The sequence below is a fragment of the Cotesia typhae genome, unplaced genomic scaffold (genome assembly GCF_013202065.1).
Source record: "Cotesia typhae breed Kobodo isofemale line unplaced genomic scaffold, CoteBio_Ctyphae contig_23, whole genome shotgun sequence".
NCBI classification, from domain to species: Eukaryota; Metazoa; Arthropoda; class Insecta; order Hymenoptera; family Braconidae; genus Cotesia; species Cotesia typhae.
Window position 1 is genome coordinate 30,751 of NW_027423729.1, and position 23,947 is coordinate 54,697.

General features: G+C 23.8%; 5 protein-coding genes across 12 annotated transcripts; 2 read left to right on the forward strand and 3 right to left on the reverse strand.

Annotated features, from left to right (window-relative positions):
- Nucleotides 1-668: 668 nt before the first annotated feature.
- On the reverse strand, nucleotides 669-4,900 carry LOC141524697 (uncharacterized). Its single transcript, XM_074238694.1, has 2 exons — nucleotides 4,159-4,900; nucleotides 669-2,131 (listed from the first exon to the last, which is right to left on the reverse strand). Exons 1-2 carry the CDS (start codon nucleotides 4,173-4,175, stop codon nucleotides 952-954), a joined length of 1,197 nt encoding a protein of 398 aa, XP_074094795.1. The 5' UTR covers nucleotides 4,176-4,900; the 3' UTR covers nucleotides 669-951.
- A 250-nt stretch (nucleotides 4,901-5,150) lies between these two features.
- Sce (E3 ubiquitin-protein ligase Sce) lies at nucleotides 5,151-7,410 on the reverse strand. 4 transcript variants are annotated; one of them, XM_074239037.1, is made up of 5 exons: nucleotides 7,272-7,410; nucleotides 6,904-7,166; nucleotides 6,134-6,803; nucleotides 5,749-6,051; nucleotides 5,151-5,646 (listed from the first exon to the last, which is right to left on the reverse strand). In XM_074239037.1, exons 2-5 carry the CDS (start codon nucleotides 7,144-7,146, stop codon nucleotides 5,429-5,431), a joined length of 1,434 nt encoding a protein of 477 aa, XP_074095138.1. In that variant the 5' UTR covers nucleotides 7,147-7,166; nucleotides 7,272-7,410; the 3' UTR covers nucleotides 5,151-5,428. The 4 variants fall into 4 exon arrangements, with proteins under 4 accessions (XP_074095138.1, XP_074095140.1, XP_074095139.1 ...); XM_074239039.1 differs by having other exon boundaries at nucleotides 6,353-6,803; nucleotides 6,904-7,368; XM_074239038.1 differs by having other exon boundaries at nucleotides 6,338-6,803; nucleotides 6,904-7,367.
- Nucleotides 7,411-8,331: 921 nt separating this feature from the next.
- Nucleotides 8,332-16,068, forward strand: Mwh (multiple wing hairs). 2 transcript variants are annotated; one of them, XM_074238995.1, is made up of 6 exons: nucleotides 8,332-8,604; nucleotides 11,163-11,235; nucleotides 11,356-11,585; nucleotides 12,186-12,477; nucleotides 13,064-13,282; nucleotides 13,348-16,068. In XM_074238995.1, the coding sequence occupies exons 2-6, from the start codon at nucleotides 11,173-11,175 to the stop codon at nucleotides 15,877-15,879; spliced, it is 3,336 nt and encodes a 1,111-aa protein (XP_074095096.1). In that variant the 5' UTR covers nucleotides 8,332-8,604; nucleotides 11,163-11,172; the 3' UTR covers nucleotides 15,880-16,068. The 2 variants fall into 2 exon arrangements, with proteins under 2 accessions (XP_074095096.1, XP_074095097.1); XM_074238996.1 differs by lacking the exon at nucleotides 8,332-8,604 and adding an exon at nucleotides 10,661-10,955.
- Nucleotides 16,069-16,517: 449 nt separating this feature from the next.
- On the reverse strand, nucleotides 16,518-20,514 carry LOC141525083 (uncharacterized). 4 transcript variants are annotated; one of them, XM_074239423.1, is made up of 5 exons: nucleotides 20,117-20,514; nucleotides 18,836-18,998; nucleotides 18,493-18,724; nucleotides 18,006-18,419; nucleotides 16,518-17,929 (listed from the first exon to the last, which is right to left on the reverse strand). In XM_074239423.1, the coding sequence occupies exons 2-5, from the start codon at nucleotides 18,952-18,954 to the stop codon at nucleotides 16,568-16,570; spliced, it is 2,127 nt and encodes a 708-aa protein (XP_074095524.1). In that variant the 5' UTR covers nucleotides 18,955-18,998; nucleotides 20,117-20,514; the 3' UTR covers nucleotides 16,518-16,567. The 4 variants fall into 4 exon arrangements, with proteins under 4 accessions (XP_074095524.1, XP_074095527.1, XP_074095526.1 ...); XM_074239426.1 differs by lacking the exon at nucleotides 20,117-20,514 and adding an exon at nucleotides 19,213-19,751; XM_074239425.1 differs by lacking the exon at nucleotides 20,117-20,514 and adding an exon at nucleotides 19,209-19,751.
- Nucleotides 20,515-22,467: 1,953 nt separating this feature from the next.
- Nucleotides 22,468-23,781, forward strand: LOC141525085 (beta-1,4-galactosyltransferase 1). The gene is made up of 2 exons (XM_074239430.1): nucleotides 22,468-23,377; nucleotides 23,456-23,781. Exons 1-2 carry the CDS (start codon nucleotides 22,529-22,531, stop codon nucleotides 23,648-23,650), a joined length of 1,044 nt encoding a protein of 347 aa, XP_074095531.1. The 5' UTR covers nucleotides 22,468-22,528; the 3' UTR covers nucleotides 23,651-23,781.
- The last annotated feature ends 166 nt before the right edge of the window (nucleotides 23,782-23,947 follow it).

The following is a 23,947-nucleotide window of genomic DNA, read 5'->3' on the forward strand; positions in this document are numbered from 1 at the left end:
ATAAATATTCAATGATATCAAACAATTTAAAGCAGGAGATGACATCAAATAATAATTATAAAAAAAAAAATGTACGATAGTAAAATATTTTACGTCCGTTTACCGGCAGTCCCTTACTGGATAACTTCATTAATAAATTTACCAATTGATTTTATTAGTAATGGAAAACCGAGTTCAATATATCAATGGGGAAAACCATCAAAAAGAAAAAGATCAAGTCCAATAATAAAGTTAAAAAAAGGACCTTATGAATTTAATGGTAGGCCTACGTCTTTATTTTTAGTTGGATCAAATAGTCAAACATCAGTTGCAGCGTCGAAAAAAAAAAATTCTTCATCAAGTACCTAAACACTTTATGGAACAAAAAAATGATATTATAATTATTTTCTATGAGGAATAATATACATAAATGAAACATATATATATATATATATATATATATATATATATATATATATATATATATATATATATATATATATATTTTGTACAAATATTATTAAAATTGTGTTTATTTTTTAAATAATAGTTCTATTTAAATTTTAACATATACATATAAAATACATAAAAAAATAAGTATAAAAGTAATAAAATTTATTATTATTATTATTATTATTATTATTATTATTATTATTATTATTATTATTATTATTATTGTTGTTGTTATCTTTAAATACTTTTATTGTGATAGAAAAAATTTTATCATTCCGTAATAAAAATTTATATCGTTATTATATCCTTATTATTGATGTTTCATAGAGAGTATTATACAAAAGTCTATTATTCTTTCAGTCTATTCTTTATATGATTCTTAATGTTAATAAAATTTATTTTTTTGTATACTTATATTGACAATAAAATAGATATTAAGTATTTTTATTATTATAAAATTAAACTAATACATTGTATATATAAAAATGACGTTTAAAAGTTAAATTAAAATATAAATGATTATGGCAATAATGAATGGTAGTAAATAGGTTTGCGGCGACTTTTTTCCATAACATAAAATGCTTTTGGCTTTCCATTGCCTGAAAAATATTTTTTATTACTATTTTTATTTAATGATAATTCAGTAGCTTCCGTTGTAATTGGTGCATAATATGTCATTGATGTTTTAATTTTCCGTTGTTTTATATTTTCGATTTTTCTAATATTTTTATCAAAGTAATTATTATTTAATAAATCATTACGAGAGTTGTTTAATTTATAGATATCTTCATCTAATCGGTACATTTTTCTCGTGGAATTATTTTCATTTTTAAATTTATTTAAAAAGTCATTGATTTTTGTTGTTTCGTTATAATAACTTTTTTCATCGATAGCGTAATTTAATAATTTATCATTATTTCTTGTTTGGGTAATGTTATATTTATCGTTACCCGAAACATAATTATTTTTATTATTGTTATAATTTTTAATCATATTTAGATTGATTAATTTTTTAAATCCATCATTGAAAAAATTTAATTTTGACGACGCAATAAAATAATTAATCAATTTTTTATCATCATAATTATTAAAAATTTCATTTATATTATTTTTAAAATAATTTTTTTTAAATAAATTCATTTTAAATAGTGTATTTAGTCGTTTTTTTTCGTTAATTTTTTTCATTAGAGGAAGATTCCAGTGATAAATTTTATCAGGTTTACCATTACTGTTAAATCCTACAGATGATGGTTTATGTATTGTGCTTGAACTATAATAAATATCATTTTCAATACCATTTTTGGTTGAGATATTTTTATTTTTATCATATTTATCAATTGTTGGGTTTACTGCGCTGGGCTTAACGGGCTTCGTCACCGTATAATAAGGCGGACTTGCTGGTAATTTAACCACATATACATGACTGTCATAATGACCATGACGTCTGCTATACGGTTGATGAATTCGTGATTGTGAACTTGAATAAGGTAATGATGATGATGATGATGATGATGATAATTTTTGAGGTTCTGGTCCTGATAAACGTTTTTTAAAATTACTCACAGGAGTTTCAATAGGTGTTAATCCTAAACGATTTAATACTGCAGCATTACTTGTGTGTACTGTTTCAAAAGTATTTTTATCTATCTTGATACTGATTACCAAACTTATTAATAAAGATGTGATAACGATCCATAATCTGAAAATTTATTATAAATAATTATTTTCAGTAAAATTATTATTAAATTTTAAATATTAATAATAATAACAACATTAAGACAAGTATATGTGCTCGTACGTAGAAAAATATGTTAGAATAATACGTGAGTAGAATACTGTAACAAGTTTTTGCAACGTATAACACAAGGATAAGAATTACAAACGCGAGTGGAATCTCCGACAATGGCGTAAATTTATCGTTAACTACAGTATCATTGACATTTTAAAGTTTAATGTTTACTCGTTTATTTAATGTTAACATATAAGGCTTAAACAACTTTAACGTAACAGTCAGTAACATAACAGTAATAGTCTCTGTTTATTGAGTATAAATAATCTTGAATCTGTTATTTAAGCTCAATTAAGGTATGAATATACTACTATTTATTATTTATTATTCAATAAAATACTCGATAATCAAGTCATTTTCTGCTGAAATATTTCTAATAGGAATATATTTTTATTTAAAAATTAAAAATTTATTTTCCACCGATAACACTGAATATTAATTATATATAATACTTATTTATATAGACGCGTCATTGTCCATTATTCACTTAAAAAAAGAAAAAAAAGTCACTATCAATATCACAAGGGTTTTAACTCTTGATTGACCATCAAACAGACTTCTGTTTATATATGTAACGGTTTTTTTTTTTTACTTAAGTAGATTGGGATCAAACGAATCCTAAAAATAAATAAGTAGTATAAGTACAAAAGTCTATAAAAAATTTTTTCGTAGCGGATCTTTACATCTTCTTACATCTATCTAATTTATTATTCTGGTATCTTCTATACATCCTTTCTCGATTTTAATCTTTCTCTTTCTATACATATATAAATTTAAATCATGTTATTCTGTTTAGTATATTAAAAAATTAATAAATTACATTATTGAATTTAACTCAACAATTATTGTTAATTTTTTATTTTATTAATAAAATCAAATACGGTATAAATGTTTCCCTAGATTCTCGATTCTTCACGTATGACCCATGTTGATCTTTTATGCATAACGGTGCATCTCTTATACCAACCGCTTTCCGTATTAACCGTATTGTATTTATTTGTGTGCCTTGGAACTTTGCCTATTGTGTCGTTATAAACATTTAATCTATTTTTAAAAACTTTATAGGTAAATTTATTTTTTTATACTAAATAATTTATATTTTAGATATATTGTTAAAGTTATATCAGTAAACTTGAACTATTTAAGAATTAAAAGGAGATAAAAATTTATACCGTAAAATGTATATTATTATAAATAAATAATACGAATAAAAACCGTAGTATAGCAAGTATCATCCTCATATATATTTAACCAAACTTTTTACTCTTAAAATATTAAGCATTAAAGCCTGTACAATGGAAAATATATATTCTGCCCAACTGCAAATCACATATAAAAACATACTTAGTAGTAGTAGTCTCTTATTTTTTTACCTCCCTCTTATCTACTCCCCTATTTTTTATTTTTTTTACTATCCTTAAAAATTCTTAATAAATTATAATTTTATTAACGAAATTTAATGATTAAATTATTATTATTTAAAGTCTTTTTTTGATAAATACATTTTAATTATGAGTAATACATAAGACTTTTTTATGTATACACCATACGTATAAGTATATGCTAGTGCTAGGTAGATATATTTAATATACGTGGGCGACCCCTTACACATTACACTCATTTTTTTTAAATATTATTATCATTATAAATGCAAACATATATTATACTGATAAAAAAATATTATTTAGTTACAATAGATTTATCATTCATATAATTAAGTGTTAAAATAAACTACATCTGTATAAAAATTTTAAATTTTAATTAATTATAATAATAATAATAATAATAATAATAATAATAATAATAATAATAATAATAATATGAATTGAATAAATCAGATTTACAATGAAAAAAATTTTAATTTTTTAATTTAAAAAAAAATTTTAAGCTTTTATTTATTATTATCTATAATAATTTTTTTTTGTTTAATTACTTACCTTACTGTCAGATTCATTATTTATTTGATTTGAAAGTTATATTAAAAAAAGTTTTTTTTTTTTTTTTTTTTTTTTTTTTTTTTTTTTAAATATGAATAAAAAAAAAAAAAAACTATAAAAATTTTTACTTAAAATAATGTAATTGATAGAGTTATACAATATTTAAAAATGACACTGTTATTTGAAAAAAAAAATAAATAAATAAATAAACGCGTTATATGGTATATTTATTATATTTATATAGCGTTATTGCACTTTTAAGACTGAATCTTCTATACTGACTGAATTCAGCTGACTGCCGCGTTGAAATGGATTTAAAATCAACTGAAAGCCAATACCTATAGGCATAGGTGTCTTGTGGATACCGAACTTTCCCGAACCTATCCGAAGTTGTTTATATTTAGGGTGTATTTTGATATATGTTATGATATGAGGAAATTTAACAAATGTAGCATAGCGTATAGCTCCAAATAATTTAATAAATATTATAAATGTCAAAACTCAAATTTTAGAATTTTAACGGCTCTAAAGGCTAATAAAAATTTTTAATTTATAATTTGTTTAGGGTTAAAATCTAACAAACAAAGTAACCTATTCAATGATTATACTCAATGGTACTTGATAACACACCAAGAGCTATATCCAAACAAGTATCTGAATAAAAATGATAATGATAATAATAAATAAAAATCGACAATACTTAGAATTAAAAATTTTAATATTTTTTATTTTTGAATTTTTTACAGTTGTATATAACTGATATATTTATGAAAATTATCTTTAGCTATTGACAATTATAATATTTATTGTACTTATTAAATTATTATTATTATTATTTTTTTTTTAATAGTTTTTATAGGATTTTGTAATATAAAATGTATATATACATCTTTATCTTACCGAAAATGTATTCATTAGCTTGAAACTATTTAAATATATATATATATATATATATATATATATATATATATATATATATATATATATATATATATATATATATATATCAACCTTTAGAATGATTATATTTTATTTCTGTTCGTACGTTTATTATGTATAGATTACAATAAATGGAATAATAGGAAGTATTTTTTTGTAACTTATATCAATATATTTATAACTGAATATAAATATTATTTAAATAAATTGATAAAAATTTTACTATTGATTTAGTTAAATAAAAAAGAAGTCATGTTATAAATTTGAATTAATATAAAAATGACGCATTACATGACTAGCTTGCGTCGAAAACTAGATGACGGGGCTTTCCCTAGGTTTTTTTCCAAGAGTAATACATTTCTAATGGTCTATTAACTTTCCAAAATTTATCATTTACTTGACGTAAAGTTTGTGCACCACTTAAAACGATATACTGACCAGGTTGTGGTGCAATATAAATGCAGAAATTTAATAGCCTATCAGATTCAGGTAGTTCTGTATCTAAATCTAATGTCAATCGCATTGCTAAATATTTGCTCAAATGATCAACTGAAAGAGAAAAAAAAAACAAAAGAAAAATTATCGAGTTTTTGTTGTTACTATTATTTATATTATTTAATATATGTATATAAAAAAATATTAGCTACATACCAGTTGCATTAGCAGTTGTTTTAATATAACGAATACTATTTTCTTTTAGAGCTTTAATTAGTGAATTGTCACCAGCCATTTCGATAGGATGAGGTTTAAATACTAGTTCAATTTCATTAAGCATCAATGGTTCACTAGGTCCTTCGCCTTCTGTATCAACCATTGAATCTCCACCACCGGTTTCAGCTTCAGCACTTGATGAATCATTTTCGGAAGTTATTAAACTTTTTAAACGTTTTGCCGGTTTAGGAATTTGATTAGCTGGATTTGGTGAAGGTGTTGTAGAATTTCTTGATGTAGTACCTAAAAATTTTTAAATCCTCTTTTATTTAGTTTAAAGTGTTTATTTATTCACTTCTTAAATAATATATTCTGTTATTTTTACCAGAAATGGTTGGACTGTTAGCTGCTTGTAAAATATTGTTCATTGAATTTGAATTAATCCCACCCGTGTTATTATTATTATTATTATTATTATTATTATTATTATTATTATTATTATTATTATTATTATTATTATTATTATTATTATTATTATTATTATTATTATTATTATTAGAAGTAGTATTAGCAGTATTATTATTATTACTTAACGCTGTTGCACCTTGAGATGAGTCACTTTGATTGGTAATAATATTATTATTGTTGTTGTTTACAGAATTCGGTGTTGCGGGCGCATTATTATTTGAAACGATATTATTGTTACTGCTGCTGTTGTTGTTGTTGTTGTTGTTGTTGTTATTGCTATTATTATTATTGTTGTTACCGTTATTGTTGTTGGTGGTATAATTTGTTGAATTATTACTATTTTCTGATTCATTCGCGGTTCTTCTGGATCTTTGAGGTCTATTTTGACTTTGTAATTTAATACCCTCAGTTATTGAATTAACCAAAGCTGCTTGTGAGTGTGATTTATTTAATTTGGCCAACACTCGTTCTTGGTGTGCTTCATATTCATCACGACTGGGATAAATTTTTGATATCAATAAATCAAAATTTGGATCAGGTCTCAAAGATCTTTTAGAAACCAATTTTTTTCTACATGTTGGACATTCCTGAAAATAAATTATATTTGTATATAGATAGATATATACAAAAAAATACATTAAAAAAAAAAAAAAAAAAAAAAAAACAACTATTTGTAATTATTGTTACCTTATTGCCACTTCGTAATGCTGTAATAATACAGTCAGAGCAAAATCGGTGCAAGCATTCTTTAGTTGTCATTGTTTTTTTCAACATATCTAAACAAATAGGACACATTAATTCACTATGTAAACTTCTGGGACTGACCGCTATTTCGGTATTATCTGTTATAGCATCTTGTGATATACGATGTAATTCATATAATGATAATTCCCATGTTTTATTCGATCCTATTTGTTCCGTTGACGCCATTTTAGCTTTAAATTAAAAGGCTAAAATACAAAATATATACATCAATATTATTACTGATTATGATTGAGTAAACCACTCAGTAATCCTAATAAACCTAATCAACAATTTAATTTTACAAAACTCACTGTATACTACCAAAATAACTTATTTTTTATATATCTGTTTATTTATTTAAAAAACTAATGAACCATAAATAACAATTTATGTTTATGGTACTTATAAATTGCTGTACTTGTATATATTCACTGTATTTGAATTTATTATATCATAAATAATATATTATACTTTTATACAAGATAATAATGTTTATATTTTACAGTAAAAATTTTAACTTGTTATCCAAGTTATTTTATTCTATAATAATTAAACAATTTAACAAAAATAATATGCATAAAGTAAATATATAGAGTACTCAGTATAAAGATTTACAAATATAAATGAGTGAATAAGTGAGAATAATATGGAAGGTAGAGAGGTTAAAATTATATAGAGACTATACACTCCGTACAATCACTACAGTCACTATAGATGTAGTATAAAAACTTTTATTTAGCGCCTCTACTGGGTAAGGAATAAAGCTTTCGAAATTGGCGCCAAAATTTAACTTTGCAATTTATTGTAATTTTTTTTTATATTTTTCAGTAAAAAATAATTTATTAAAATGAGTTGAAATGTTATTTTTTAAATTTCAACTGAAAAAAAATTTTTTTTTTTTAAAACATTAATAAATCCAAGTGTAAATATCCAAACTTTTGAATACACCTTTATTTTTTATTTTTTGTAAATTCGACTCCTTCGCCGAGATATCGATTGTCAAAGTTATTTATTGTCTGTTGTCCGCTAAATTCATTAAATTCACACTAATGTCAAGTGATGATGATTTTAATCGATAAAAGTCAGCTGAAAGATCAATGTAAATATATACGCAATATGTCTGAGAGCGTCTAATTAATTAATATAATCGTATTACAAGTTAATATTATATAGGTGAATTAGTATATGTATAGATAGATCCTTATTCCTTACAATAGATGATGATGATTTGATGATTATTTATTATTACATCTAGTGGCCGTTCTCGTTCTCCTACCCCTTCCACTTACCATGTATCACGTATCAGGTATCACACATCACGTATCAGGATGACGCATCATTCTTAGAGTTCAGGTAATTTCAGAATCAAAGGAGAAGGGGAATACGCCATCAACCTGCACCGGTACTCTGCGGTACTCCGTTGTCCGATAGTCTGATACTCTGATGTGTCAGTAAACCCGCGACTACTCGTGACTTCTTACAACTGTTCACAACTTCGTTAATAATAAAGCTTATTCTCTAGAGATAATAAAATATTTCAAGTCAATTTATTCATTAATTTTATTTTCTAACTAATTAATATGTCATTTGTAGGTTGTTTATGAATTATATCCATCAACATTATTTATTTATTTATTTATCAAGGTATTTATAACATATTTCATTTATTTTAATTAAATAGGTATTTTATACACAATTGATAATTATTTAAACTCTATAATATTATTTAAAAGGGACAGCGTACATATATATGTATATATATATATATATATATATATATATATATATATATATATATATATATATATCCATAGAAAGTTTAATCTAAAAAAAATTCATTAAATAAATAATAAAGGGGTTGCTAATATTATAAATATAAAGTATAATAAGATTATTTAGAGCGTGACAACTGACGTGAAGAAAAGGTATGTTTAAGATGACGATACTGCATATCGGATTTGACACACGCAGATAATAATTATCATCATTTTTCTTTTATTAATATAATATAAAATACATAAAAAATTTAGACTATGAATATTATCCAGTAAATTCATATACTTTTCGTCACGCGAGACAGCTTTTTAATCTTATTATTATTATTATTATTATTATTATTATTATTATTATTATTATTATCATCATCATCAAATTATTATAATATTAAGTACACTTAGTAGAACGAGTATTGTATATAAATGGTTAGTTAATCTCTTTACTTTTTTCGATCTAAACGAAATTTAAAAACTTTAATTTATTTACAATACTTAATATAATTATAACTTAATTTTTTTTATTATATATTTATATCAGAAAAAAAAATTAAAAGACAAAACATTATTATACTTTGTTAATATATGACCTAGATTTACTATTGTCTAAATGCTAGAGATACTAATTTTAATTATAACGACATTTCTACAATTACAGCATAAAAATGTATTAAGAGTTTCTAAATTTCATTTGACACATATGGCATTTATTTCCATAGATAAAATTATAAACAGAGTTATAATGCTAGTATCTTGTCACTGATGAAAGAAAAATTCTCAGCATATATGTGTACTTGAATTAAATTGTTTATTGTTATTAAAAAATATGTATTGATGCGTTTTTAGAATAAAATAGCCCTAAATTAGTTTCAAAATAAAAGAAATAAGAAAGAAATCATGTGAATGAAAATTATTTTGCTTTACTTAATATACAATTGTCTTTTATTAATAACGAGAAAAGATTGAATCACGGTGCGTTCTATTGTTGGTTTTTTTTCTCTTTTTTATCATAACTATTGTTATTATGTTTATGATAAAAATCGATTTTTTTTATATTAGATTTATTAATTAAGATCATCATTTATTACTTTTTTTATCTATTTAAAATAATGAATCTAGTCAAAATTGCAATAGAAACAAAATTTATTTTTGTATAAATGGAAACTGATTATTAATATATAATATAATTGCAGTGTATTAATTTAATAAGAAAGGGAAAAAAAAAAAAAAAAAAAAAAAAACTATGAATTATTAATCTCACAATACATACCCGAGAGAGTGCATTCATGAATATATATACAAGTTAATAACGGACAAAGAGAATAAAAATATTACGGTCTCTGTAGAAAATATTTACCATACAAGACAATGAAAAGTGTTTATACATATGTATATCAAAAGTAGCATGTGATATAAAAATAAAAATAATAAAGTAATAAATGCAAATTAAATATTTTTCTCGGTGTTTTATGCCAATTTTATTGTGAAAAAATATAATTTCATTATTGTTAATGTTTAAATTAATTATATACCATATATAAATTTATTAGTATGAAACACTAACGTACTGTAATTATTTATAAAAATATAGATTTATTTTTTAAGATGGAACTTTTTTTCTTTACAAGTGATGATGATAAAAGTGATGTGCGATATATCTAGTATTATAAATATTATGTTATAACTCTTGATAATAATCTGATTAGCAGAAGCGTGAAACATTATATATACATATTATGAATAGATAAACGCAACTTACCGACAAACCTTCCATTTTTAATTAATATTTTTTTTTACGCTTCCAGCCATGACGCTAACAGGAAGTTATTTTTTTTAATTTATATAGTAGAGTATGTATATAAAATCAGATATAAAATTTAATTTTTTTTTTATTATTACTATCAATAATAATAATAATAAATATATACTTTTACATATATTATCTCTCTTTTGTATTATATATTAATTATATCTTAGCGATGATATAATATTATTCGGAAGATGTAAATTAAAATATTAATGTAATAAATGTAAAGATGTTGATTTGTACAGTAATAATGGGATTTGAATGCAAGTGCAAATATAAATATATATTTATTTATGTAATATGTAGACGACGACAGGTCAATGGCTTGGTCTTAAGACGTTTGACTGACTGTCTCAGACTCACAGAGTACTTCTCAGACCGCCTGTTCTTACAATTATTCACCCTTCTAATGGCTAGTATGTATCCTAAACCTATACTACAATGTATATCAACTACTATGTACGCTGTATCTATTTACTTTTTTATACACAAAATAATCATAAACTGGTGGTTAATTTATAATTATATATATATATATATATATATATATATATATATATATATATATATATATATATATATATATATGCGTATAACGTGAATTTTTTAAATTTTTGTTTCAGATATTAAAAAATGTCACCAAATGCCGAAGAAGATGTGTTAACAGTTGAACCTTGGAGTTTATTGAAAGAAAAGGTAAATATTTATTAATGCTTAACTAAATTTTTATTGTTGTTATTATTATTATTATTATTATTGACAGTTAGTATAGAACAATATTTATTTTGTTTCAATTGTTATAAAAATAATTAACAGGATCGTTTACGTCCACCGACATATAATGCTGAAGACTATGCTATAGCATTAAGAAGATGGGGCAGACGTCCCAATTTTAATGATAATGATTCTCAAGGGACATTACCCTCTATAACAAGCTCAAGTTCCGGTTATATATCAGCAAGTGGTGAAATGACGTTAAGACAATTTACATCTGTTAGCGAATTGGTTAATAAATTACGTGCTGATCTACGACTTGCTTTTCCTAGGTATGTATTGTTATGCCAATTTAAAAAATTAATAATTATAATAAGTACAATTTTAAAAATCTTATCTTATTTATGATTTATTACATTAAAACATTTGGCGACAAAAAAAAACATAATAATAATAATAATAATAATAATAATAATAATAATAATAATAATAATAATAATAATAATAATAATAATAATAATAATAATAATAATAATAATAATAATAATAATAATAATAATAATAATAATAATAATAATAATAATAATAATAATAATAAATGTATCGTAATACTGCTTGAACAGGAAATCCCTGATGAAGGCAAGTATAGGTATAGTAAAGGACATCTACGGATGCCGACAACGATGCCGTTAGTTAGCTTTTAACAACGCAATTAAATGACGTGTTATGCTACATCAAAAGAATAAAATAAGTAGGAAAAAGATTAACAGTTATCACAGCAATACTATACACAAGTATACTAACTTTAAGACATATATGCATATGTATGAAAAGGATTTAACATTAAAAAAATGAAAAAAAATTAGATGTTGGCGTTAACAAAAAAAATGGTAATAGTTATATTTTAATTTTAATAATTAATAACATTACAGCTTTGTGCAAGAATTTTCAAGCTCACCAGCTGACGGAATAACTTTATTATTGGAAACACTGAGGGGAGTCCAATTAATACAAAGTACACCTCCATCAGCTGGACAAAGTGGACAGCGTATTAGTACACGTAGAGCAGCACTTGATGAACTCGGTTGTGTTGAATGTTTAGCAGCATGCGTTGAAAGATGTGCTGATGCTCCGAGACTTTTGTCGCAAGCACAACCGGGACTAGTTGCACTTGCAGTCTGTCTTACCAGTAGCTTAAACCGGTCTCGGGTTCTGGCTCTTCAGGTATCATGTATACTTTTTATGTATTTATTTATTTATTTACTTTTTTAATTTACCGTACTGTTTATTATATAGCAAAGTTATTTTATATACAATACACATATGTTTTTGCTACTGCAGTTATTATTGTTGTGGTGGTTGATATAGCAATTATTAGGATATAAAAATATTCAGGTGAAAGTGTATTACAGTTATATATATACTATATTTAAAAATTTTTAAAAACAGTTATAAAAAAAATCAATAATTAAAAGTATTATTTATTTTTGATCTTGCCACTGAAGAAACAAATAAATTTATTCAAGTTTTAGGTAGTATCCCGTTAAATTTTACGTTATACTTAATATAATACACGAGTAACCAGTGGTAATATATTGCCACAAAAGACCAGTTTTCAGCTTACTTGTTAATTTTTTTATCCTTTAAGATGACTTTAACACAATTACATCTTACATTCTATAATATATACATGTTCAATGTCAAGAAACCGTTCGACACAAGTTATAGATATACACGATGATTATTGTTATTTTATATTAAATTTATTAATTATTAATTATTAATTATTTATATTTTAAAAAATTTTAAGCTATTGACGAAGGTATGTCAGATACCTGGTGGGTACACTGCAGTTTCAGAAGCTGTTTCAACATTACGACTACGTTATGGTGAAGGAGGACGATTTAGATTTCTTGCTGGTGCATTATTAGCACCACGAGCAGCGATAGCTTTAAGAGTTGCCGGAATTTCATTTCTTAATGCATTTATTAAGTCTGCTCCTAAAACACAAACAAAACTTTATATCCAGGTATATAGATTATTAGACATACTTAAATAATTGGATAATTAGTTAATTATATTTTAATATTATAGGCAGAAGCATGTGAAGCTGGTCTTGAGCCTTATGCGCTTCAAGAATGGTTATCAGAAGATGAAATAATTAACAATGATAAATCATTGATTGATTTATTGAAAAAACAAGTTTACAAATGGTCACAAAATTGTATTGATGTTGATAGTCTTCAAAAACGGTTAGCTCGAGCTGAAGAAACTTGTGTAATACTTAATAATAAAATAATAATATTACAAAATCAACTTAAAAAATTAAAAATTGATGAAAAAGTAATAACAAATAATAATAATAATAATTATAACAGTATAATCAATGGAATTGATCATCATCATGAAACGAATTATAATTTTAATTCATCAGATATTAAAAGACTACAGAGATTATCTTTAAATGGTGAAGATGAAGGTATAAGTTCTTCTGAGTATTCGAGAAGTTCGAGTAGTCCAGAAGATATACATTTATATAATAATTATCACAATCATAATCACAAACCGAAGCAACACAAATCAATAATTGAGAAAACAAATATTGACAATGATCAAGAAACAACTATCGATGATGTAATTGAAGAATTACGTACAATTGTTAAAGATGCTGAAGAAGAACAAGAACAAGAACAAGAACAAGAACAAAAACAAATACAAGCACGGATAGATAAAGCTAGTTACGAAAATGAATCGATGATTAAATTATTATCTACTAATAATGATATACATTTAATAAAATCTGATTTATTTAATTCAATAGATTCAATAGATTTTAATGATATTGAAGTTAATTATTGTAATAAAACCAATGATACAACTAAATTATCAAGACAAACAATAAAAACAAATGATGTAACAAGTTTAAAAATAATTGTACAAGGGCCTGAAGTCGAAGAAGCTATAGTACCAGCTATTTTGTATCCACAACCCCCGAGAAAAATTCCACCATGTTTATCAGCCATTATTACTGGAAATAATCAAAGTAATGACTTTTTAGAAAACAATAATAAAAATCAAAATGATGATGATGATAATAATAATAATAATAATAATAATAATAATAATAATAATAATGAAAATAAATGTAGAACTTACGATGAAATATTTGGTGATGGAAGTGATTCATTACTTAGTGCCGCACAATTAAAATATCGAGATGATGATGATGATGATTATCATCATCATCATCATCATCATCATCATCATCATCATTATAAAAATGAACATGGTGGACTCTATTTGAGTAAAAATGGGATAATGATAAAAGGAGTATCTGAATTAAAAATTTTAAAGACTAACATAAACGATAATAATAATAATAATAATAATAATAATAATAATAATAATAATGAAAAAAAAACTAAAAGTATCTCAGATGCTGCCAGTAATTTAACAGAGTTATTTGAAAATGATTATAACAATGATAATAATCGAATTATAAAAAATCAAGTTGAAAAAAAAAAATTACAACGATCAGTTAGTCAAAATAATTTAGATGATTCAAAAAATTCAAATTCTTCTAAATTAACGACCACTAAAATAGAGGATCGTATTAGAAAATTTGAAAGTATGAATTTATTTGATGTAAGCTTGAAAACAAACAATAGTTCACCGTCATTATATAGTAATAATAATAACGTTACAAACAAACGAATTGTTAATAATGGAAATTTAAAAAAAAAAATACGAAGGTCAGAATCATGTCATCAGGTATCACATTATAAATTTACAGAAAATTCTAATGGTAATAGTAGTAGTAATAGTAATAATGACAATAACAATAATCGTAATGTAGTAATAAGTAGTGACAGTAAACTTGATTATGTCGATAATTATTACGATAACATAATATTATTAGATCGATCAATGTCATCATCGACGTTAAAACCTCATAAAATGAATTTTTCTGAGGAATTTTCTAAATCTAAGATAAAAACTAAAAAATCAACACAAATAACAAAATCTTTAGATAGAATTGATGAGGGCTTAAATTCATTAGTCGATATTGTTATTGGAGGTACTGCTAAAAATAATAAATCTCCAACGGTTTATCAAAACACAAAGAGAAATTTCAACAACAATAGTAATAATAATAATAATAATAATAAAAATAAAAATCAAGAAAGTTTAAAAAATTCTCAAAATAAACAAATTATGTTAAAAAATAATAACAGATATTTATCATTATCATCATCATCATCATCATCATCTTTATCTTCTTCAACATCATCATCAGTATTAAAAAATGACAAGTTATATGGACGAAAAACAAATAAATCAATATATCTAGGAAATGAATTTAATTTAAATAACAATATTGGTAGATCATCAAATTTAAATAATTCTGATAAATTATTTGTAAATGATTCACGAATTTTCTCAACGGCCAGCAATAAATCACATGGTGGTGCATTTGGATTAAATCAAAATCGATTCAATGCAGGAAAATATTCTGGAAATCCTAACATCAAAGGAGATAAAATTGAATCGAAAATAAAAACTGTTTCATCAAATCATATTATAAATCGTTGTAAAGTAACAGATATTATTTCAGGGTTGTATTAAATTATTAACTAACTTATTACATTATTTATTTTATTTTATTTTTATTATTAAGACTGAAAAATTAAAAATAATTATAAATATATATATATATATATATATATATATATATATATTTAGAGATTTATTTTATTGGTGAGAGGCATAAATTGTTAACATTCTTTAAATATTTATTAAATTATTTATTATATACATTAACATGGCTTAATTATTCATTGATGTATCCGTAAATTTTTCATAAAAATATTATTATTATTATTATTATTATTATTTATATATTAAGTTATAATATTAACTTTTATAAAATAAATAATATTACTTAATACTAGAATTATATAGATTCAGTAGGTACTGCTTATATTAATGGTTAAATCTGTATGTATAATTATTTTTTACGTTTTATAAAAATTTTTTCAATGTTTATAATTGATAAAAAATTCAAAGTATATACAAAGTATATTTACGCAAATTATTTTTATCATTTTGACATTCATTTATAATACAAAATAGTCATATATATATATATATATATATATATATATATATATATATATATATATATATATATATATATATATATATATATATATATATATACATAATGTATTATTGTTATCATTATAAATAAATAAATAAATAAATAAAATCTATATACAGTAAAATACAAATTAATAAGATAAAATAAAAGTTGTTAAAAATGATGATTGTTTTTAAATAAATATAATAATGTACATGTAAAAAATATAACGATATAATATTTATTAAGGGCAAAGGTATTCAATGGAGGAGAAGAAGAAGAAGAAGAAGAAATAAATAGTCCGTATTTGTATCCAAGACTTAATCTTAAATGTGCACGCAATACATAATTATAAGACGGAGTAGATCCACATTGTCTTAAAGGAGGTTCCCAAAGATTATCATCACGTGGTCCCAATAATAAAGTGTATTGACCACTCCAATTAACTCCTATTTTAGCTCTTAATCCTAATGTTGAAGGTGTTTCTATTGCATGTTTGACGCAATTTCTTGGCCAATAATTTAGAGGCCGAATTATAAATCCTCCGTAACCATTATCATCAATATTTGCACCACAATTATTAGCAATTGTTAAATCCCCTGGTATTAATAAACTTTCAGCGACATGTAAATCTAATTCAGTTGTACCTATTAGTATTTTAGAGGATAAACTAGATGATTTTTTTTTATTTAAAATAGTTTCTCTTTCATCTGGACCATTTACTTTTGATACTGATGATTCGTCATTAAAATCATTTTGGTTACCTTTTAACATCATCGTAAAAGATTGAGCCATAGATGGTGGAGAATTTTCAAGTAAATGACGATAAGAATCATCAGTAGCACTATTATGATTACCAATATAATTTACTCGAAAATTTTTTTTATCACTACTAGAAGTTATTTTTGTGTTATTTAATTCATTAACTATTATACTTTTAATAGTAGAAGTAGAATCTACTGTATCAACAGTTATTTTTAATTTATTTATAATATTTAAATGACTATTATTTTTAAATAAATTTGACGGTAATGGCATACGCAGAGAATTAGATTTTAAAATGTCAAGTAATTTTGCAGAATCAGATGTTATCCAATTTACGTGCCATTTATCATATTTTAAATAATCTTTATCCTCAACTTTTTTAGATCTACGTTTAGATCTACGAATAACTAAATTACTGCTGTGATTTTTTTTTATTATCAAAGAATCTTTATTATTATCATCATCTGTAGATGAAAATTGATTATGTTTTAATTTTTCAGGACGTTGAATATAACTTCCAGCTGCCGTTACAGTATATAAAAAGTAATTACACTTTGGATCTGAATAATAATCCCAACGACCTGTCCATAAGAAATCTCCAGAGTAAAATTGCAGTTGACGTTTTATCCATAAACCACCCTGACAACTTTCACAACTTGAAGAAATCCATGAACCACCTAATAAAGCTGGTAGTGCTGCTACTTGATGTAAAAGTGGTGGATTGTTTTTTGTTGACCGTGATATTGCTCCACAAATTAAGCACCCGCGAGTCTAAAATGAAAATGAAAATGAAAATGAAAATGAAAAAGAAAAAAATGGAAAAAAAAAAAAAAAATAAATATATTACCGTATCACTGCGGATAAGTACAGTTGGTTGCAATGAACTAGAACAATGAGATTTTTTGGAGTAACTATTGGGTGGTAAACTACCCAATAAAAGTTCAACTCTTGGATAACCATTTAATCCTAATGCAAATGCTGTTGAAGTAGCTGTTTTATTTTCTACCCTTATTAATTTTAATTCATTGTAATCAATACCTAACGACTCAAGACAATTTAAATTATTAATATTGCTATAACTACTCCGATGATGTAAAATTTTTTGAGTACGTTTAATTGGATAATGAATTGGTATTTCAAAATTTAAATTTAAATATCTTTGTGATGACTGTGATTCATAAATAACTTGGGCCCCAAATGCTCGCCAACGAGATTGGGGTGTACAATTAATATTAACTCGATGTCCAAACTTGTGAGCCACCTGTAATTTATTGTTGTTATTATTATTATCATCATCATCATTTATATTATATTTTAAATATTAAAATACAAACCTGAGGTGTTAATGGAATTATATAAACATGATCCAGCTGATATTTAGTTTCTGTTGCACCAGGAGCTAATCCTGATGATGACAAAAGTCGTATTACTCCCGTAGCGACCACAGTATATGTAGCAATACTACATGATTCTTCAGCATAATGATATCGTATTAAAGTAAATGTTCCATTTTCATAAAATTTATATTTTCTAATAATATATTCTGGTCCAGTTCGTACTTCGCACCTGTTTTAAATATAAATAAAATAACTTGAATAAATAACTATTTTTTTTATTTTCGACTATTAAAAAGCTCTATATATGAATATAATAGAACGATAAAAGGATGTTACTTACTCTTGGGATAACCAAGTGGCATGTAGTCTTCCTGGACTATCATCAACTATTTTTGCTTTATCTTCATTGATAACTTGTTTTATAGCCGATTCACATTGTTTACCACTCTGTTGATCCATCCAGGCAGTATCACTGCTCCAAACTCTATAGCCTTTACTGATTCCTACTCAATCAAAACAATCGTATAATCATCATTATTTATAAATAGGGTATATTTTTTAAATTTAATTATACTTTTTAGAAATATACTTTGACTGGTATTATAAAACTATAAATGATTCTCGAAAAAGTAAGAAAGAACAAAAAAGGTATATAAAATAAATAAAAGTCCATTGGAAAAAAAAAAAAAAATCTTAGGAAGAATCGTTTATACCAACCACCCGTTGACTCTCTAAAAGTTTTATTTAACTCAACAGCTGAAATAATGATAAACGACAGAAAGTTGCAAGATTTAAATCTAAAAGATTATATGAGGAAGAACGAAAAAATAAACAATCTTGATAGATCATATGATAGGTCCTGAGGGTACTCGACTTCTCATCTATAGATATATAACTGATTATTATCGTTGTTGAATTCAGGTGACTGAGGCGACGAGATCTTAATCATCATTATGTCCGGACAACTAAGCAAACTTTTGTTTTATAATTTTATAATTATTCATAATATTATCTGTTAAAAAATTCATAAAATTCTGTTTAAAAAAAAAAAAAAAACTTTTTTTTTTTATTCTTGTAATTATACTCAAGGGATCCCTAAAATGTGTAGTTGGATTTAATTTCAAAAATCTGTAGCACACATGTTGACCAATACAATACAAAGAACTGGTGGTAGCTTATTACCAGTATGATGATGATGATGATAATAATAATAATAATAATAATAATAATAATAATAATAATAATAATAATAATTTATAGAATTAAGTATTTGAAAAAATAAAAAAATCACTATTGAATGTGTAGTATTAATATTAATAGTGTAAATGATGATTTAAAATATTATGTATGCTTAGAGTGATACTATAATATGTATTTTATATTCTTGTCTCGTTAAATTTTTATTACAAAATTTTTTTTATGTAAATTACTTAGTACATTATCCTTTTATTGAACTTGTACTGCGGTGATGATAATGTTATTGTTTCAATTAATATTCTGTTCGCACCAAAGTAAAACTTAAAGTTGCATCGTAAGGTATTTCTAAGTAAACGCATTTAATAGGTATAAAATAAATTTAAATTAATAAAAAAAATTTTTTTTTTTATACTTTTAAACTTACCAATAAAAAAACTTAAAAAATAATCCAAGTTTGTTTCATTATTGTAAATCGCAATAAATCAATTAATTTATCTAAATTATTTTGTTTTTTTTTTTTTTTTTTTTTTTTTTTTTTTTTTTTTATTTATTTATATTTTTGAAACAATCACACTAACTATTAATACAACATCACTAAACACGTTTTAAATAATGTTATAACACGATGCAGGTTTTTAATCAACTGTTGACTCGAAAAAATTTACCCCAAAGTTTTATAGCTTTGTCCCCACTTCTGCTGAGAAGAATAAAGAGTAAGAAGAAGAAGAAGAAGTAGTAGTAGTATAGAAGAGATATATTGTGTACATAAAGTACCATAATCAGTCTGTTGGCCACTATTGGTATGGCTTTTCAACTACTAGGATATATCGTCTATACATGGATAGATCAACTAATGTTACTTATGGTTAAGTGTGGAGTAGTTCTTTGCTCGGGTATATATTTATATATCTACAGTGTCAAGGTATTTTTTTTTTTTTTTTTTTACTATAATAATAAAATGCCAACCCGCTGTGAGTAGAGACCTGAGGGTCCAGTGGTATAGAGTAGAGTTATTGTATAATATATATCCAGACAGTTGCAGTTCACATTTTTTTTTTTTTTTTTTTTTTTTTTCTTCTATCAAAAATTTAAACAGTAGATTTATCATCGACGTTCTCCACGGCCTTGTAAATTTTATTTTAGAAAACTCATGACTAAATGGAGACAACCTTAAAAAATTAGATAAAATCCTGAATTTTTTTTTTTCCTCTCTCTATTTTATCTTAATATCTTACTTCTGAAGTATTTTTAGTTTTTTAAAAGTAATATATAAATAAAAATTATTTCACAGTGAGATACATCTGAGAAATCTTTTACAATTGATAAATATAAATATAAAGATTTATTTTTGCACGGGTTGAATGATTTATCAAAATAATTGTAAAATATAAATTTTTAAAGGTGAGAAGGATTTTATGATTTAAACCACCGAACAACAATAGCACAATAGCAAGGTATAGTGGTTATATCTATTGTTGAATATATATCTTTAAATATAAATGGAGATATCTCAATAAAGGTAAAAAGGTAAAAAGGTATAATCGAGGGTACTATACGGTTGCTTACCTATTATTTATTATTGTATTGAATTCTATTCTATAATAATCCGCAAAATAAGACGTTTAAGAACGAGAAAATAATAAAAGCTAAATAAATTTAAAGATTAAAGATACAATGTCATATGAGAAAAAAAAATAAAAAGCAAATATAGATCATCAGTGTCACCCCATATGTGCCTATATAATAATAGAAAGATCGATTATTTTTTTAAAACTTTTGTCAGAAATGGTTTTTGTTTGTTAAAAATTGGCTCAAATTTTTTTTTTTTATTTCCTAGTCGGGGTTGACTTTTAAACATTAATATATCTCCATGTAAAAGAATTTAAACTTGACGCGTGGATGGATATTTTATATATAATAACAGCTTGTATATGGGTGGGCACATTTTATCAATAAAATGACATTATATATTGAATGAAAAAGAAAACATCTGCACTCCCTACAACAATTTAATTATTTAATGGCTATTCAATAAATATTAAATTTATTTAAATCGGATTATATAATATAAGAAAAGATATAGAAATATTTTATTTATTTAATTTCATATCAAACTATACTTGTAAATATTATATTATATATATGTACTCAAAAACAGTTACCACTGTCAATTATTTATATTATTTATTATTTGAGTAATATACCTAATTTTTATTATGTATTACAATTTATAATAATTTAATTTTTACTTAAAAGTGTGAGTCGATAACTTTGTTCGAGTTAATTATTTACATAGTTATTGTATGTATCTCAGTACATACTCTAAAAAATTTTTTTAAATTCTAAGAACCAGCTGCGTACTTAACTTTAACGCCTCTAACGGCTAAAAGAGGTAAACAAAAATTTTAGCCGTCTTTTACATGTGTGCACATACATGTATGTATAAATATAAAATTAACATCAGTCAATAGATTATATACACAAGAATTTATGTATATCTATTTATTTTTTTATAATAATAGTGATAATAATAATATTAATAATAATAATAATAATAATAATAATAATAATAATAATAATAATAATAATAATATCATAATTACGTTGATGTGAGTGTACCCAGTATCCAGTTTAATACATTATGTGTAAGAAGCACATGTATTGGAAAATTAAAAAACATCTGACACATAATGGTTTATTATTTTTATTGGTTTAAAAAACCAATAGACAATAATGAGAATCTAATTAAAAATTTATATTAAACGGTACATTAAATCATTAAATAATAAGTAATTAAAAAATAAATATTGTGTGACTGATAAAATAAATAATAATAATGTCAAGAAATTTAACAAATTTTATAAAAATGTTTTTATCGTGTTTGTATGGACATACACGTAATTTAACGTATTTAATATTAACATTTATGGTATTATTTTATTGTCTGAATCCTAGTCGATTTGCATCACATTATAGTTTTATAAAAGCTCAAGATATTTATAATCACCTAGAAAAATCATACGAACCGCGTGACAACTCATGTACAATAGCAATATATTCTAATAATAATAATAATAATAATAATAATAATAATAATAATAATAATTACAATGATAAATCAGAATTATGGTATCCAGAAGAAAATGATCGTCAAGATCCAGTAGTTATGGCACGTCGTCTTGGAATTTTACCGGGTGGACAATGGAAACCACTCAATTGTCATCCATTATTTAATGTTGCTATTATATTACCATATCGTAATCGTAAACAACAATTAGATATTTTTATGAATTATATTCATCCATTTTTACAGCAACAAAATTTAGATTATAGAATATTTGTTATTGAACAAAGTCCATTAACTGAATTTAATCGTGCTAAATTATTTAATGTTGGCTTTAAAGAAGCTACTAAAATAAATGATTTTCATTGTTTTATATTTCAAGATATTGACTTGATACCACAAAATCCAAATAATATATATGCTTGTACTAAAATGCCCCGACATATGAGTTCAAGTGTTAATACATTTAGATATAATTTGCCGTATACTGGTTTATTTGGTGGTGCTATTTCATTAACACGAAAACAATTTGAAAAAGTCAATGGATTTTCAAATATTTTTTATGGATGGGGAGGTGAAGATGATGATTTTTACAGTCGTTTACAATCAAGAGGTTTTAAGGTACACTATTTAATAATATTCTTATTATTATTATTATTATTATTATTATTATTTTTTATATTAATTTTTTTATTCAAGATTATGCGGTTTGGACCCAATATTGCACAATACTACATGTTAACACATAAAAAGGAACCACCGAGTAATTCTCGATTTGCTAATTTGGAAAATGCTGCTAAAAGATATGACTCTGATGGACTTAATAATTTAGAATATACTGTTTTAGATCATCAATTACGTCCACTGTATTCATGGATATTGGCAGATGTATAGTAACATTAATTAAGGCTAAATAATTTTCAATTACAAATAATAATTTAATTATTAATTGTTTTATTTTTTAATTCATGTTATTAATTAAATATTTATTCCCATTAAAAATGATTGGAAAGCAAAAAAAAAAATTAAAAATAAAAAATTGAGTATCTATTTTATATAAATGATGAAATATTTATATATACATATTTTTTTTTTGGGAATATAAATAAATAATTATAATAATTTGAGCAAACTTGAGGTTAATATTGTTTGCGCAAAAACTTTTATTTACGAATTAAAAAAAAATCTTTT

Excerpts from the sequence above, each read along its gene's own strand:
- LOC141525085 (XM_074239430.1), top strand. The coding sequence starts at position 22,529 with ATGTCAAGAAATTTAACAAATTTTATAAAAATGTTTTTATCGTGTTTG. Across the intron at positions 23,378-23,455 it reads TACAATCAAGAGGTTTTAAG|ATTATGCGGTTTGGACCCAA; the intron begins GTACACTATTTA and ends TTTTTATTCAAG.
- Mwh (XM_074238995.1), top strand. The coding sequence starts at position 11,173 with ATGTCACCAAATGCCGAAGAAGATGTGTTAACAGTTGAACCTTGGAGT. Across the intron at positions 11,586-12,185 it reads CTACGACTTGCTTTTCCTAG|CTTTGTGCAAGAATTTTCAA; the intron begins GTATGTATTGTT and ends ATAACATTACAG. Across the intron at positions 12,478-13,063 it reads CTCGGGTTCTGGCTCTTCAG|CTATTGACGAAGGTATGTCA; the intron begins GTATCATGTATA and ends AAAAATTTTAAG.
- LOC141525083 (XM_074239423.1), bottom strand. The coding sequence starts at position 18,954 with ATGGATCAACAGAGTGGTAAACAATGTGAATCGGCTATAAAACAAGTT. Across the intron at positions 18,420-18,492 it reads TAATTCCATTAACACCTCAG|GTGGCTCACAAGTTTGGACA; the intron begins GTTTGTATTTTA and ends AATAAATTACAG. Across the intron at positions 17,930-18,005 it reads TACTTATCCGCAGTGATACG|ACTCGCGGGTGCTTAATTTG; the intron begins GTAATATATTTA and ends TTTTCATTTTAG.
- Sce (XM_074239037.1), bottom strand. The coding sequence starts at position 7,146 with ATGGCGTCAACGGAACAAATAGGATCGAATAAAACATGGGAATTATCA. Across the intron at positions 6,804-6,903 it reads CATTACGAAGTGGCAATAAG|GAATGTCCAACATGTAGAAA; the intron begins GTAACAATAATT and ends ATTTATTTTCAG. Across the intron at positions 5,647-5,748 it reads AACAACTGCTAATGCAACTG|TTGATCATTTGAGCAAATAT; the intron begins GTATGTAGCTAA and ends TTTCTCTTTCAG.